A 16,783-nucleotide genomic window follows, 5' to 3' on the forward strand; every position below is an offset into this window, starting at 1 on the left:
ACGCTGTTTTCCTGAAGGAAAATTACCTGTTATAAAACCCTAAGTTCACTACGAGTCCAAAGGATTCCTGCCCTAACAGGATACAGTCCCATAGCATAGACAATGCCCGGGCCCTCCCCTTCCCAGCCGCGGTGCTCTGGCGCCCCCTCCAGGCCAGCCGAATTACAGCTTCCCCAGGCCGCACCCCCTGTGCGCCGCTCATTGGCCGGGGAGGAGAAGGAGCGAGGGGGACAGTTGGGGACGGGGAGGGCGGGGCTAACCTCAATTAACAATGCCGAGCGCGTTCGGGAGTGCCGGCAGAGGCTCCCTTCCTCCCTCCAGTCGAAGAACGCCTGGGGGGGCGGCCCGAGGGAAATCTGCATTCGAGCTATGATTGGCCCACGCCCCGCTTTCACGTTGGCGTGGTGACGTCAGCTCCTGGGAGGGAAGTTTTGTAGAGAAAGGCGGGAAACGGAGCTGTCTGGAAGAGAGCAGGTAAGGAAGAGCTGCTGCGCCGTCCTCTCTCCCCACTTTCCCACCATCCCCCCGCTCCCTTCAACCCCACATCGACCTCTTCGCCGCTTCGTTGTCTTCTCCCCTGGTCTCGGAATCGGGACATAGGCCTTGAATGGAAGCCCGGAGCCGGGGTCCGAGGGATGGGGGTGGGGTGGAATAGGGCGGGGGCGGGGGCGGGGGCGGGGCCCGGCAGGCGGAGGGAGGAGCGATCAGGGATTTCCCCACCCTCCATTCTCCCCAACCTGCGGCTTGTTTCAGCCCTGGGGACTGGACCACTGATCCAGGTGTTCTTGATCCAGGTGTTCCTCCGTCCGGCCAGCTGAGGCTTGCAAACGTTGCGAAGCGCTTTAGCCGTAGGATCTCACTGGAGCTTCCCCGTGACCCCGGGAGGTAGGTAATACGCGCAGCCCCGGTTTTTTGATGGCGATCGGGACTCGGAGAGGCGAAGTGAAAGCGTCCCCGTGATCCTGTGGCCAACGAGGGTACGAACCGGGCTTGGAGCCAGAGGCCCAAAGCCCCTATACCTCAGGGTTTGTGTGATGGTCCCTGAACTGGCGATGCCACCCACAAAGGTACCTCCCATGTTAGTATGAATGAGGAGAGGGGCCGTCGGAGGTGCTGAAGCTGGGGTCCCTGGATCCTTAGGTCTGTGGATAGAGTTCGGGGTTTGGAATCTGACACGTTGAAGTTGGATGGGGGAAAATTACCTATTTTATTATAGTTGGTTTTCATTGTATCCTAATGCATTGTATTTTACACACTTAACATTCTGAAAAGGGGCCCAAAGGCTTCACCAGACTCTCAGAGGGGTCTAAGACACAAAAAAAGGTGATCAGTCCTGAAGATTGATGACCTAATTGTGGATTAAGGTCCTTACTCTGCCATATGCCAACTGTACCTGTTCTAGTGGAAAGGACAACTGATGTAAAGTCAGAAGACCAGGGTTCCACCCTGTACACTCCCCCTCCCCATCCCTATATCCCTTATGTTGTCCAACTTATTATTAGCTCAATATTCGTGGATTAGGTATAACTTGCCCAGGGTCACACAGCTAGTGTCAAGTGTCTGAGGCTGGATTTGAACTCAGGTCCTCCTGAATCCAGGGCAGGTACTCTATCCACTGTGCCACCTAGCTGCCCCACTCAGTATTCTTAAGGAAGTTGATTTATCTCCCTGAGCTTGTTTCCTCATTTATGGTAGGTTTAATAATATTAGAACTACTTACTTTATGTTTATTGTAAAAATCAAATGAAATTTTTTTATGTAAAGAATTATATAAAATGCCAGATATCAAAATATTAACTTTTCATGGTACATTGGGATACTTCTAAAGAAATGCAGTTTCACTGAGGTTACACCTCACATCCATCTGACTTATAACAATTATATATATTGCAGGACAATGAGGGTTAAATGACTTGCCCAGGGGCACACAGCTAGTGTCATGTGTCCAAGGTGGAATTTAAACTCAGGTCCTCCTGAATCCAGGGCCAGTGCTTTATCCACTGCACCAACTAGCTGCCCCTGATACGTGTGTGTGTGATTTTATTTATTTATTTATTTAATATTTATTTATTTTCTGGTGAGGCAGTTGGGGTTAAGTGACTTGCCCAGGGTCACACAGCTACATGTCAAATGTCTGAGGTTGGATGTGAACTCAGGTCCTCCTGAATCCAAGGCCAGTGCTTTATCCACTGCGACACCTAGCTGCCCCCATATACATATATATATATATATATTTTTTTTAAGTAGAAAGCAGATACACATTAGCCTTCTATTGTTGGAGCTGTGAATTTGTCTAGATGTTCTGGAAAGCAGTTTGGAACTTCACCTTATAAACTAAACTATGCTTATCTAGGCAGCTAGATGAAGCAGTGAATAGAGCACTGGTCTTGGAAGCAGGAACACCTGAGTTGAGTTTGGCCTCACACACTTACTAATGTGACCCTGGACAAAGCAGTTTCTTCATCTGTATGATGAAAATGATAATAGCACCTACCTCTCAGGGCTGTCCTGAGGTTCAAATGAGATAATTGTAAAATGCTTGACATATAGGAAGCACTATATAAATGTTAACTATTATTGTTACTCTTTGATCAAGCATTATAACTGCTGTACCCCAAATTTGTTTGTGGCTAAACAAATTATGGCATATAAATGTAGTGAAATATTTTGGTACTAAAATGAAATCGTTTTAGAGGAAACTGGGAAGACCTCTCTGATCTGATCCAAAGTGAAGTGGACAGAACTAGGAGAGCAATTTATATAATGACAACAATATTATAAAGAAAAACAACTTTGAAAGACTAGAACTCTGATCAGTGATGCCCCATGAGTCCAGCAGACTGAAGATGCGAGCGCACACACACCTCTCCTGCCAGAAAGGTGATTTTTTAAAATGCAGAATGAAACACATTTTTGGACTTGGGCAATGTGGAAATTTGTTGTGCTGGACTAAATATATTTACTATGAGAGTTTTTAAAAATTGTACAATAGGGTATGTAGAGTGGTAGAGAAAGATTAAGTGATTTTTAAAAATAATTTTTTTTGATTTGGGATCAGAGAATCTCTTGTTGAATTCCTTGTGACCTTAGGAAAGTTTTTACCTCTAAATCTCAATTTGCTTATCTGTAAAGTGAAGGGATTGCATGAAATGATCTCTGAGGGTTTTGTTTTGTTTTATCTCCAGACCCAATCATAATAAGTGTTAGAAACGCAGCTGGGGCAGCTAGATGGCACAGTGGATAGAGCACCAGCCCTGGAGTCAGGAGTACCTGAGTTCAAATCTGGCCTCAGACACTTAACACTTACTAGCTGTGTGACCCTGGGCAAGTCACTTAACCCCAATTGCCTCACTAAAACAAAAAAGGAAAAAGAAAAAAGAAATGCAGCTAACAGCTTGAATAGTGTTGCACAGCTCAAGTGTTGTTAGCAGCTCAAAGCTCAAAGAATCCAAGCAGGCAACAGAGTGTGTTTGAAGGCATCTTTATTTATCTTTGAAGATGGGCACTCTTCTGAATGTGCCAGAGAGTGCACTGAAGTGAGGTGTACCTCACCTCTATTTATACCCCTCAAGGGTCCCTCTGGTCAAATCACATTACAGCTCCCATTTACATACAGCATAACAAAAACAACTAATCACAGCATATAGTACAAACCTCCCATATATGGTAACTGTAAGGACCAATCAGATTGTATCAGTCAGCCAATCAGACTGCCTTGTTAACCAATCAGATTGCGGCACTAGGCCTTAACCTTATTCTGGGCAAGAATGTCTCCATTCCTCATTAGAACAGTGCTGTGTTAACACACGTAACCATACATAACTTGTCAAGAAACAAACAAGTCGGGTTTGAACATTGCTGTCATGTGGGGATCACCTTGAGCACCTCAAGGTGAACTCCCGCTAGCTCAACTCCCACAAAATGCAGGCTCTATTCCAGACCCTGCTTGGGCCTAAGTCCCAGGTGCTTTGACTCCTCAGAGTCTTGTTTGCTGTTTGGCCCCCTACTGGGAGGCTGGGGCAACAAAGCTGTAGGTCCTAAAACCAGACTCACTCTCTGCCTCATGGGCTCTGAGAAGAGGCCAAATAGGGTCTTTTCTCTCAGTCATTTCACCTACCTGTTGTGATGTTTAAAATCTAAATTGTGGTCGCCTTAAATTAGAAGCTTCAGCACCAGTCCTTGGGCATTAAACATTTATTAAAGCACACAGATATTCCCATGGAGTTCAGAAAGTTAAGAAAAAAGCCTATTTAGCCTAGAGTTCCAGCCTGGTCCAGTTCTCTTCCACGAGCCTGCTTCAATCACGAAGCTTTTTATAGGTCTGGAACAGAGGCGGTCCTTACACACTGCTTCAAGCTGATTGGTTGGCGTCATCCAAATCCATTGGTTCTGAAGGTGTTCTCAAGGTGTGAGTACAATCCAGTTAACCTGAAGTAGGCTAATCAGCAGTTAATCACTCTCACTTGAGTCAATCAGTCTAGATTAATCTTCAGGTGGGTCTGAGTATCTGCTAAATCTCATTACTTCATCACACTGCTGTTCAATTTCCTCATTTGGGATGAGACCTCAAGGAGTTGTGAGGAAAGGGCTTTGTAAACTTTAAACTGAGCTATCATTCTTATTATTACATGATAAAAGGTATACTTTAATATATTCTTTGGGTTTCAGATTTCAGAGAATGACAGAGGAGACAGATTTCACTGAGCAAGACTCTGATGGAGGTAGTGAAGAGGTGGTACTAACTCCTGCTGAGCTTATTGGAAGACTGGAGCAGGTAAGCATCCTAAAGGGAATTAAACCTTAGGTTTATTACATGCTCTTCTCTTTATGGGTCTAGAAATAACAAGAACAAAATAAAGGCTAATCTCAAGAACACAGGGACCAATCTAACCCAAGCAGTGTTCTGATATCTAACAAAATCCTTCAACTCTCCATTGTCCCACTAAGGAAGTCTTACCCCCTACTGATGGTAATAGTGAGGAATACCTTTGGACATATTTGACGAAACAGTTAAAGAGAAGCAAAGACCCAGTTTGTTTTGTTATTCGTGGTAGTGACAGAGATGGTGCTATAGAGACCTTAACCATCCAGCTTGCAGGTCTCTGGGCCAAATTTATTCAGCTCACCTGAGTTTTTCTGGCAAAAACTTTTATCTGATTACTCAGCACACTAATAAATTAGAAGACCCATAGGATCTAATCTTTCAGTTACTGTTTATCTGACTGCCATCAAGCATCAAGCTACTAGGCTTGTATTGATTAGTAATTGTAAAGAACTTACTCAGTCTATGCACATGGATTTCTGATTATATGACTTACTGTTGGAAAAACTTGTTTATGTTTAACATCTGCTGGACTCTTCGCATCTATTGTGACTCACTAGACAGAACTGGGGATAGGAAAACAGTGCTAAATTGTCTTTTTCTTTAAGAGACAATTGGCAGTTATCTTCTTGCTCCCTCTTGTTTTCCCTCATGTTTTTCCTATAAGCTCTTTTCCTCCACTGTTAGTCTTCCAGAACTATTTTTGTACCTGTTCCCCATAGCTTTTTTTGTTTGTTTGTTGGGGGGGGGGGGTTGTTTTGTTTTTTGCTTTTTGGCCGGGGGGGGGGGGGGGAATGAGGGTTAAGTGACTTGTCCAGGGTCACACAGCTAGTAAGTGTAAAGTGTCTGAGACTGGATTTGAACTCAGGTCCTCCTGACTCCAGGGTCAGTGCTCTATCCACTGCACCACCTAGCTGCCCCATGTCCAGTTATTCTTGTCTTCTTCCCCCAAAATGTGTAGTTTCTGCTATCCTGAGTTCTATTAATGATACCATTATCTGTCTCCTGAAATCTAGCTTTGATACCTTCTTTGAAATCTACATCAAATTAGCCAGGGAGTTCTGTTAATTCTGCCCCTGAAATGTCTCTAGCACCTTGCCATTGCCATAATTCAGACCCTCATTCCTTCTTGTCTTAATATTTCCAAGCATCGTGGTACAATGAAAAGAACACTTGCACTAGAGTCAGAGGGCTTGGGTTCAAACCCACCTCTAACATCTATCACATACCTGTGACTGTGAACAAGTCACTTAATCTTCCTGGGCCACAGTCGGCCTAATGTGTATGAGATTGCCTCCTTCCAGCTCTAGAGCTCTGATCCAATGTCTTCACTTCCAGTACATGCTCAGCTGCTGCCACCCTATCTTAGTGTGCAGGACTAATCATGTCATTCCCTTGATCAAAGGATTCCAATGGCTCTCCATTGCCTACCAACCACTAAAATTCACACTCCTTAGCTTAGTATTTAGCCTTTCTATAATCTGACTCCCTTTCCAACCCTGTCTTATCATTATTTCCCTTCACAATCAGTCCTCACCACCTCCCACATGCATTCCACACTTTATCAACTCTGTGCTGTTCCCTGAGCCCAGAATAATAATATTCTATTTCTGTCATCTCATTTCTCTAGTTGAAATCCTTCTATACTTTAAGGCTTAGCTCAAATGCTATCTCTTCCATATAACTTTCTTTAATTTCAACCCCCAAGCAGAAATGATCCTCTTAGTATTTTATGTTCCTCATATAATTGTACATTGGCTATGTTTCTTCTTCCATGTCTAGTATATTGCCTTGATATTTGGATCTCTGATTTTATCAGTGTACTACCTCCACTAAATCAGATTGTAACTTTTTCCCTCTTACAAGTTATAGTAACCAAAATATTAGTTCATCATTACCTGATAAACAGCTTTCTGGTGATGAGCCTCATTCACCCACACATTGGGCCTATCATTAAAATCTGTGAAGCTTGGTCTAAGGCCTTCCAGATGTGCTCAGTGGCATGGTTTTTAAGAACCCAGCATCATTTCTAGCCATGATAAAGCAGAGAAGTGGGACTTTAGCTGAGGTTGCATGTAGTAGAATCTTCAGTAAATTTTTATTGAATTGACTACAAAAAGGCAGAAAAAAGACTATAGATACAAGTTTTTAAAATATTTGACAAAAATCACTTTTCTTTTTACTGCATCTTTGAGTGTATTTTCCTAGACTATAAGCTATTTGTGGATAAATTTCATCTTTTTTGCAATTAATTTGATAAATCTGTAGTACAATTATAGACCGTCACAAGTACTTGATTAATTCTTGGGGAATGTGATGATAAGCATTCATGTGCTTAGTGTTTGTTAATGGTGTTTATTGGAAGACAAGGAATTCAGTTTAAAAAAGGGAAGAAATTAGGTCTATTCTTCATGTAGTCCACATGCTAAAAAAATAATAATAATCTTTCTTTGTAATAGAAAAATTATCATATAGATATTCATAATCAACTGTGGATGGTCAAGTACATAAATGTAGACCAAATGTGCTAAATATCTCTTAGGAGACTGACAGACTCCAGCTCAGAATTAAGACATAACAATGAATAAATGAGCATATTTAGGGGATGAGGACTAATTTCCGTTGTGGTCCCTGTCATATTCTTAGACCTTTAAAAATTATTTAGCCTTTCATTCTGTTTTCTTAACAGTAAAACCTGCTAATAATAGCCATTTCCTCTTCACATCATAAGAATGAGCTCTATGAATGAAAAGATATGTAAATGTACATGCTGTTATTTCAACTATGGTAAGAGTAATGGCACCACTTCATGATGGGAAATGCCAACTTATGGGGAAATGTCACCAGTGCATAAATATCTAGAGACAGTTCCTACTACTTAGTGAGAAGTACTGTTTTTTGTTTTTTGTTTTTTTTTTTAGTGAGGCAATTGGGGTTAAGTGACTTGCCCAGGGTCACACAGCTAGTAAGTGTTAAGTGTCTGAGGCCAGATTTGAACTCAGGTACTCCTGACTCCAGGGCTGGTGCTCTATCCACTGCGCCATCTAGCTGCCCCCGAGAAGTACTGTTTGACCTTCAGGCAGCATTACTGTCAGAGTAAAAGGTAAATCACCCTGATGGATTTTTTTGAAGTAAAGGGTCCTTTTTGTGTATGCCAAATGTGAGGTCTGTGAACACAGCTTTCCAGCCAAAATCAGGAGAAAAGGAAAATCCATCCAAGCAGTCTTCAAACATAATTTTATCTTCATAGTTCATGCAATACTTTCAACTGCTGGGAAAATAAGTTTTCTTGTGTAAGACCTCAAAGATTTTCATGGTGTGGGGGCTGCCTCTACTCCTCTATGAATGTCTTAGTGGCCTCTCATATGAGTACTTATGTTATTGTGCTTTCTCCCATAGGCCTGGCTAAATGAAAAATTTGCCCCTGAGCTACTGGAGAACAAGTGTGAAATTGTTGAGTGTGTCATAGAGCAGCTGGATCATATGGTAAGATCTTCTAGTCTCAGGATGCAAAAGAGGAGAAAGCAAGATGGCTTTGGTTAAATTAGGTGACCTGAGCTGGGGTTGCTTTCAGGATATCATTAGCAAAAAGGCAGGATGACATCAAAGATCTGACATTTAGCTTTTTCCAAACCAGTATTTGCATCTTTCCAGTACTGTCCCTGTGTTTCCTGTATTGTCATCATTAAGCTTATTTATTTGGGAATATCTGTGGCTAGCCATTGTTAATTATTGGAAGTATGATTCTCATTTCCTATTTCTGATGATATTTAGGTTTCAGAATTTGTACAAATAAATTCAATCCAAAAACTAATGCAAACGTAAAGCATTTTGCAGTTTTCTGATTTTTCTGCCTGAAAAAAACTTCCTGTATCCTAAAATACAGAGGTGTTTTAAATTCAGTACTGAAGGTTTTTTGTTTGTTTCTGTTTGGTTTTTGGTTTTTTGATAAACTACAAGTGCTCAAAGATATCTTTACACTTAGTAATCAGGATGTTTTCATTAGAGTTTGTTCTTCATAGGAAAAGAATCTCAAAAGAGCAAAGAAGGGTGATTTGAAGGTTAGCATCCACCATATGGAGGTTGAAAGAATCCGCTACGTCCTCAGCAGCTACCTGAGGTGTCGACTGATGAAGGTTAGATTTTAAGATATCTTCATTAGGGAAATTTTGTATATATTTTGTATATAGTAAAGGTCCCTAAAAAGTGCTTTGTAGTATGTGAAAGTCCTCAGGAAGTAAGGAATCAGGTGAAGATTTTTATGAAAAAAGTGGAATAGAAGCTGATAGTTATTTGCACTAAAGGAAAGGGGAATGGGTTTGACTTGTTTGAGTAAAGGAGAAGCAGGTTTGAAATACTAATTGGGATTTACTAAACAATAGAGTTCAAGAAGACCATGAGGAAGTGTATACCTTTTGACTAGAGAATGTCATTCAGATACAATAAGAAATGTCTAATGGCATAGTCAGTTTTCTGAGCCCTGTGGTCATTTAGATTATATTGATGTTAATAAAAATAAATAAAACACTTTAAGAAGATTCTGATGTTTTGAGGTTTTTCCTTTTTGCTCTGATTTTTCTCTCATTACATGACTAAAGCAGAAATATGTTTAATGTGATTGTACATATATAAACTGTATCAGATTACTTGGTGTCCTGGGGAGGGGGGAAGGGAAAGGAGGGATGGAGAAAAATTTGAAACTAGAAATCTTATAAAAACAAATGTTGAAAATCATCTCTAAATATAACTGGAAAATAATAAAATATTTATATGGGGAAAAAAAAAGAAGATTCTGATGTTACCAGTTATACTCCTCAGCCACCAGAAAAGGTTTTCATTATTATAAATGTATTGATGGTTAATGTTGGGCATCTTATTTCTAATAAACATAATAAATTAAGGTGTGTCTGTCTTTGAAAAGAAGTTATTTGATAATGAAAGCTTAGTGAATAATAACTTTTCTTCTCCATGGCAGATAGAGAAGTTTTTCCCTCATGTCCTTGAAAAGGAAAAGACACGTTCTAAAGGAGAGCCTTCCATTCTCTCCCCAGAAGAGTTTGCCTTTGCCAAAGAGTGAGTGACCAGTAAGTCATATGATCTCAGAGTTGGAAGGAATTTTGGACATTATATAGTCCAACCCTTACCCAATCTGGGTCCTGGCTAAAACATCACAGACAGTTGTCTTTCAGATTCCACTTGAAGAGAGACCTTCATCGATTAAAAAAAAACAAAACATAGTCAGGCTACTAGTAGACCCATTACTTTATCAAGTCAGCCCATTCTATTTTTAGAAGTTTTTTTTTTCCTTCTGTTGAATTGAAATCTGCCTCCCTAATAATTCACCCTGTAAACTTAGCAGAGCAAATTCAATTTCTCTTTCACATGAAAACCTTTCAAATGTTTGGATATAATCATCATGTCCCAAACTAAGTCATCTCTTCTCCAGGTTAAAAATCCCTCATGCTGGGGGCGGCTAGGTGGCGCAGTGGATAAAGCACCAGCCCTGGATTCAGGAGTGCCTGAGTTCAAGTCCAGCCTCAGACACTTGACACGTACTAGCTGTGTGACCCTGGGCAAGTCACTTAACCCCCATTGCCCCACAAAAAAAAAAAATCCCTCATGCTTCATCTGATTCCTGGGTGGTATGAGTTGAGTCAAAAAATCAGAATTCTCCTATTCTCCTACTACTCTTAGCTATTTTTTGCTACTTCCATAGTTCTGTGTCCTTACAGTACAGAATCTTAAGACTGGAAATGGAAAAAACCTCAGAGTCCAGCTATTCAGACCCGGAACTGAAAAAATAATCCCCTTTACGTTATACTGGGCAGGTGATTATACAACTTTTGATTGAAGACCTCCACTGAGGGGCCACTTACTACTTCCCAAAGTAGCCCATTCTATGTTTGGATAGATACAGTAGTTGGGAAGTTTTTCCTTACATTAGGCCTGAATCTGTCTGAAATTTATATTGATTTCTAATTTTGCCTACTATAGCCAAGCAGATTAAGATTAATTTTCTTTCCATTTGACAGCTCTTCAAATAATTGAAGGCAGTTCTCATGTCCACCCTAAGTCTTCTCCAGGTTAACAGTATTAACCTAAAGAACTAGCAGTAGAATTTAGCTTTATAGAGGCAATTGATAGTTCAATGGATAGAGCAGTAGGCCTAGAATCAAAAAGATCTGAGTTCAGATGTGACCTCAGACACTTAACTAGATGTGTGACTCTGGGTAAGTCACTTAATCTCTGTCTCTCTGTGTTTCTTCACCTATAAAATGGGGTACCAATAGCACCTACCTCCTAGGGAATTTGGTCCTCTGTGCACACTATAGTCTGAATGTATAGTCTAAATATAGTCTGAACAAGACAAATTAAGCTGAGCCTATCACCTCCTTTGTTCTGGAAATTATAATTCATAATTCATAAACCTAGTAAGCTTTAGTCCCAACAATCTTGTGAAATAAATACTTCTATAAAAGTAACCTAAGGGGCAACTAGGTGGCTCAGTGGATAAAGCACCAGCCCTGGATTCAGGAGTACCTGAGTTCAAATCTGGCCTCATACACTTGACACTTACTAGCTGTGTGACCCTGGGCAAGTCACTTAACCCTCATTGCCCTGCAAACAAAACAAAACAAAACCCACAAACTTGGAAAGGAGGGATTTAAAAGATAAACTGGGGGGGGGGCAATGAGGTTTAAGTGACTTGCCCAGGGTCACACAGCTAGTAAGTGTCAAGTGTCCGAGGCCGGATTTGAACTCAGGTCTTCCTGAATCCAGGGCTGGTGCTTTATCCACTGTGCCACGTAGCTGCCCCCCAAGATCTTTTCGACCTCAAATTTGCCATCTAATATATTCCATATCTCCCTGAGAGTCATGTTATCTATACATTTGATAAACATGCCCTCTATGTCTTCATACAAATTACTGGTCAGAATGTTGAACAGAGCCAGACTGAAGACATAGGTTGCCATTGCCCCATTGGGCATCTACACACTTGAAATCAAATCTGTTAACCTGTTCGAAATTCACATAACTGTTCTATAATCTAGCTCAACTCTATGCATAAGGATATTGCGAAAAACTGTTAAATGTTTTGTTGAAATTCAGATACACAGAGTATAGCATTCTCTGACCTACCAGTCCAGTGATGAGATCAAAAAAGAAAATTAGTTTGTTCAGCATAACTTGTTCTTCAGTCAGTTAGCAAGCATATATTAACTACATATTCTGTGGTAGGCACTATGCTGAGTCCTGGGAACAAAGAAAGGCAAAAACACATTCCCTGCCCTCAAGGAGTTCCCATTTTAATGGGGGAGACATGCCACCAAGCTTATGCATTCAAGATAGAAACAGTATAGATATTGAGGAGCCGACATTTATTTGTAGTGGTCACTCTTCCCTAAGTCCTCATAACCCACTCTTTTACTGCTGGAATTTTACTAGATAGTAAATTCCAGCTCACAGTTCTAGAGTTTGAAATAGTTCCTTTCCATCTTTTGCAATACATCTCCTGTTCTGCACATTTTCTAAGAAGTCATTGATGAGTTTGGCAGTTATATCTACAAGTTCTTTTGATATTCTAGGATATAGTGCAGTTTATCTTGGCCAAATGACTTGAATATGCTAACGGTAGGTGCTCTTATCTCCCTCAGTCTTAAGTTTCATTTTTTCAGTGACCTTTTTGAGTCTGTCCTTCCTGTTCTGAGGAAAATAGTGTTCAGTTCTACCTTATCTCTATTCATAATAATCATCTTATCAACTCTAAGAAGTAGTCTGTTTCCTTTTACCTTCTTTTCTATATAGCTAAAAAAAAAACCTTTTTGTTCTTAACAATCATTGTTTGATTTGACTGGATTTTAGCCTTCCCTAAAACTATCTTTTTAGAATGATTTCACTCATATTCATTATCATATTCTTCCTCAGTTACCTGCCCTTCCAACTCTGATACTAGATGTGCCAGAAGATAACCTGGCTAATAAGACCAAGGTTTTGTGGAACTCTGAAGCCCCCCCTGTTAAGTACCCAGGGAGTACATTGCTCTATGCATGTGGTAAATGGCAGTTCTTTCCAACTACCTACATCATGAGTCAATTTGCATATTTCAGGTACATGGCCAACATGGAAACCTATCTGAAAACTGTAGCCTTAAGGCACATGCCCCCTAACCTACAAAAGGTGGATCTCCTAAAGTCAGGTAAGTGGAACTTCCCTCAACATCTTGTGATTTTTTTTAACTTCACAAAAAAAAATTTTTAAAGATCAAGGAAATAATTAGAAACTTTTGTCTAACTATATGTCAATAAGACTGAAAACTTAAATGGATGCTTTTGGAAAAAAAATATAAAATGCCCAAATTAATAGAACCAGAAATAGAAATTTTAAATTACCTAACTGCAGAAAAAGAAACTAGTAAGTCATAAATGAACTTCAAAATAAAAAAAGCCTTTCCCCAATTTCTCCTGTTTCTCTGTTTATTTTTACACCAAACTCTGTGTATATTCTACCCTCCTTCAGATGAAAGTGAAGTTCAAGTGATGCCCCTTTCTCCACCCCTCATTAAAGATCTTTGCCCGCCCCCCCCCCTTTTCTGGGCAAGTTATTCTTGCTTAAAGGCCTTCTCTTTTTGCCTTTTGTAATATTATATTCCTAGTCCTTTTCCTCTTCGGCAGTAACTGCCAAATCTTATGTGATTCTGACTATGACTCTGTACTTGAATTCTTGTTTTCTGGCTACTTGAAGTGTTTTGTTTTTCTTTAACCAGGATTTGGTTATGATATTCCTGGGAGTTTTCATTTTGGAGTTCCTTTCAGGAGGTCCCCAGGAGGGACCAATGGATTCTTTTTATTTTTCACTTAGCTCTCTGATTCAATAGATCTAGATTTCTTTCTTTCACAGCTAGTAAGTGTCAAGTGTCTGAGGCTGGATTTGAACTCGGGTCCTCCTGAATCCAGGACTAGTGTTTTATTCACTGTCACCTAGCTGCCCCCTAGATTTCTTTCTTTTTTGTTTGTTTGTTTGTTTTTGTGGGGGCAATGGGGGTTAAGTGACTTGCCCAAGATCACACAGCTAGTAAGTGTCAAGTGTCTGAGGCCAGATTTGAACTCAGGTCCTGCTGAATTCAAGGCCAGTGCTTTATCCACTATGCCACCTAGCTGCCCCTTCCTAGATTTATTAAAATAGGATATCTGTGTTCTTTTTTTTTCTCATGGTTTTTATTTTTTAGGGAGTGCAATCAGTGCATCTTCTTGACCTGTTTTCCAGGTTGTTTTAGTAGGGAAGGGGAAGGGCCAAGCATTTATTAAGCACTGACATGGTGCTAAACATTTTATAAATATCTTATTTGATGCTCACAGCACCCCTGGGAGGTAGATGCTGTTATTATCCCCATTTTACAATTGAGCAAACTGAAGCATTACCAGATTAAGCAACTTGCTCATTACAGATTAAGCAACTCTGCTTTGTTGCTGCCCCCAACCCAGAGCCGGAAGGTTCTACAGGTTCAGAGGGACAGACTTGGAGGCTTGTCCTTGGTTGACTCTCTGCCCACATTATTTAGCTGCATATGCCAGCCTAAGTCTGTGGGCTGAGTCCATGATGCTGCCCCATGGTTACAGTGTCAGAACTGTAAGCACAGCCCAAATACTTATTATCTTCCCAAAAAAACTAGCAATCTGAATTTTTTTCTCTTTCCCAAATTGTGTGTTAACAAGATTTGAATAGGCAGAAAGGATTAGAAAGGAACAGAATGGACATTCCAGGCAGAGGAATGGTTCAGAGGCACGAATGCACTGGGCATACGGGAGGGGCTTTTTCTAGGCTCCATTTGCATTATTCCTCTGTATAGTTGGGACTGATCCATAATTCCCATGGTGAATTCTGAGACAAAAGAATCCTCACTTCTATCTGCCTCGTCGTGTTTTTAAAGTATGAAGAATTTTATACATTTTTTTTGCATAATTCTAAATTTTTGAAGTCACTGGAGTGGAGCTTTTTTTCCAAGTCTGGCAAAATTATATTTTTTCATATCATTGCCAATTCAGATGTAAAGTGCTATCTCCTAAGTGTTTTAATTTGCTCTTCTTTGATTATTAGTGATTTGGGGCATAGTTCTGGACTGGACCCCACTCAGGCTCTTTAATAGTATGCTTTAAAATACATATATACATACACAGATAGAGAGATAGATATCTGTAGAGATATAGATAATAGATATAGATCTCTTGTTCTGCTCTTTTTGTTGTTGTTCTGCTCTTAAGAGCATCCACTGTTTCATGGATAGTTTCAGCTTCAAATTTCTACCAAGTTGATTTTCATATATTTTCTTGAATTCTTTATTTAGCTATCTTCTGACAGATCTTCCTTTAGTCCATTCTCTGTTTTAGAGGAGTGGTTGTTGTCTTATTTCCTTCTGGATATTTCTCCTGCTTTTACCCTATACTATTTTCTTTATACATTATTTTGATTTTTCTCTTATTTTTCTTGCAAATTGTTTCCTGTGAGAGGGTTTCTTTTCCCTTCTCTCTCTCTCTTTTTTTGGGGGAGGCATTGTTTTAAGGGTAATTCAAGGGGGTCAGTCTCAACCATTTGCTCATATCTTTTACAGTACTTAGTACATCATCAGTGCTCAGTAAATACTTGTTGAATGAGTGTGTTCACTGTAATGGAACAGAAAAGATATTTTTTATATTGTTTTCATTAGGCTGTCTCCCCTTTTCTTACCATTAATCAATCATTCATTGTTTTTCTGGCAGTTCCCAAACCTGATTTAGATTCATATGTGTTTCTGAAAGTAAAGGAAAGACAAGAAAACATTTTGGTAGAGCCAGAGACAGATGAACAAAGGTAGGTGACTTAGTTTTCACAGTAGCAAAAAATCATATTCTTAAGAAAAATAGCCGTGTTCTAGTCTTCCTACAAATCTGTATTGTTTTTTCTTTCAGTGAATATGTGATTGACTTGGAGGAGGGCTCTCAACACTTGATCAGATACAAAACCATTGCACCTCTGGTGGCTTCTGGAGCTGTACAACTAATTTAAAACAAACAAACAAACAAAAAAAAACTGGCAATAAAACTATGAGTTCATTGAAGAAATTACCGAAATATCCTAGAGAACTGGGATCTGTCTTCACTAATGATAATTGTGACATTTATGCACATATTTCAAACCTTTCTCAGTAGGGCTAATGGACTATGTCAGACTTAAAAAGGAAGGCAGAAATTCTAATACTGTAAATCTACTCTTCTGCTATTTTATCCCTTTGTCAGCAGGTGGAGCCATCACTCTCTTTATTCTTAATGTAAGACTACAGTTCTTTCTTGTGGACTGTTGGGGACTATTTAACAAATGTGTGTTAAGCGGTAGTGTTTACACCTGTACAAAGGAACTTGTAGTCAGGAGAAATGAGTGTATTATGAGGCTAGTGGGATTGTTTTGTATTACTTCCTGGATTAGCACAATGTAACTAAATTGTATGTAGTAGGCATTAAGGTGGTTATTTTAGAATATAGGACCATTATGGGAACAAGCCCTTTCGTGAAGCTTTTGTAACCTACAATAATGTATTCACAATCAAAAATATTCCTAGCAAAACTAATAGAGTATCATCATTTCTGTAAAAGAAGTATCTAGAAAATTTGTAGCTTTGAGTCTTAAAAGACATATTTATTTTGTTGCTAGACTAAAACCCTCAGTCTTGAGCAACCTTGGCTGGCTACCTTTTATCAATGCTTCACTGTCATGGGAATATCAATTTACCTATGTCATCAAATAGCAACTTTCTAAGCCAGTTCTTCTCTTACCTGTATTCCTATGGGAAATTGCTCAAGATGAACCAAATGTTGGTTGGAAGGAATGGAGAATATCACATCACCAGCTTCACAGAAATATACATTTCTGACATTTTAAAAAGTATATTTATTAACTAACACTTGGAAGTTCTTATAGAAGTTTATATTT

The 16,783-nt window shown here is 39.8% G+C and overlaps 1 protein-coding gene across 2 annotated transcripts; it reads left to right on the forward strand.

The window, feature by feature from the left end:
* The first annotated feature begins 287 nt into the window (after positions 1-287).
* GINS4 (GINS complex subunit 4) lies at positions 288-15,876 on the forward strand. 2 transcript variants are annotated; one of them, XM_043986810.1, is made up of 9 exons: positions 288-474; positions 795-885; positions 4,669-4,774; positions 8,222-8,308; positions 8,845-8,958; positions 9,798-9,895; positions 12,931-13,019; positions 15,577-15,667; positions 15,766-15,876. In XM_043986810.1, exons 3-9 carry the CDS (start codon positions 4,679-4,681, stop codon positions 15,860-15,862), a joined length of 672 nt encoding a protein of 223 aa, XP_043842745.1. In that variant the 5' UTR covers positions 288-474; positions 795-885; positions 4,669-4,678; the 3' UTR covers positions 15,863-15,876. The 2 variants fall into 2 exon arrangements, with proteins under 2 accessions (XP_043842745.1, XP_043842744.1); XM_043986809.1 differs by lacking the exon at positions 288-474 and adding an exon at positions 576-626.
* Positions 15,877-16,783: the final 907 nt, after the last annotated feature.

This window comes from Dromiciops gliroides, chromosome 2, assembly GCF_019393635.1.
Source record: "Dromiciops gliroides isolate mDroGli1 chromosome 2, mDroGli1.pri, whole genome shotgun sequence".
NCBI classification, from domain to species: Eukaryota; Metazoa; Chordata; class Mammalia; order Microbiotheria; family Microbiotheriidae; genus Dromiciops; species Dromiciops gliroides.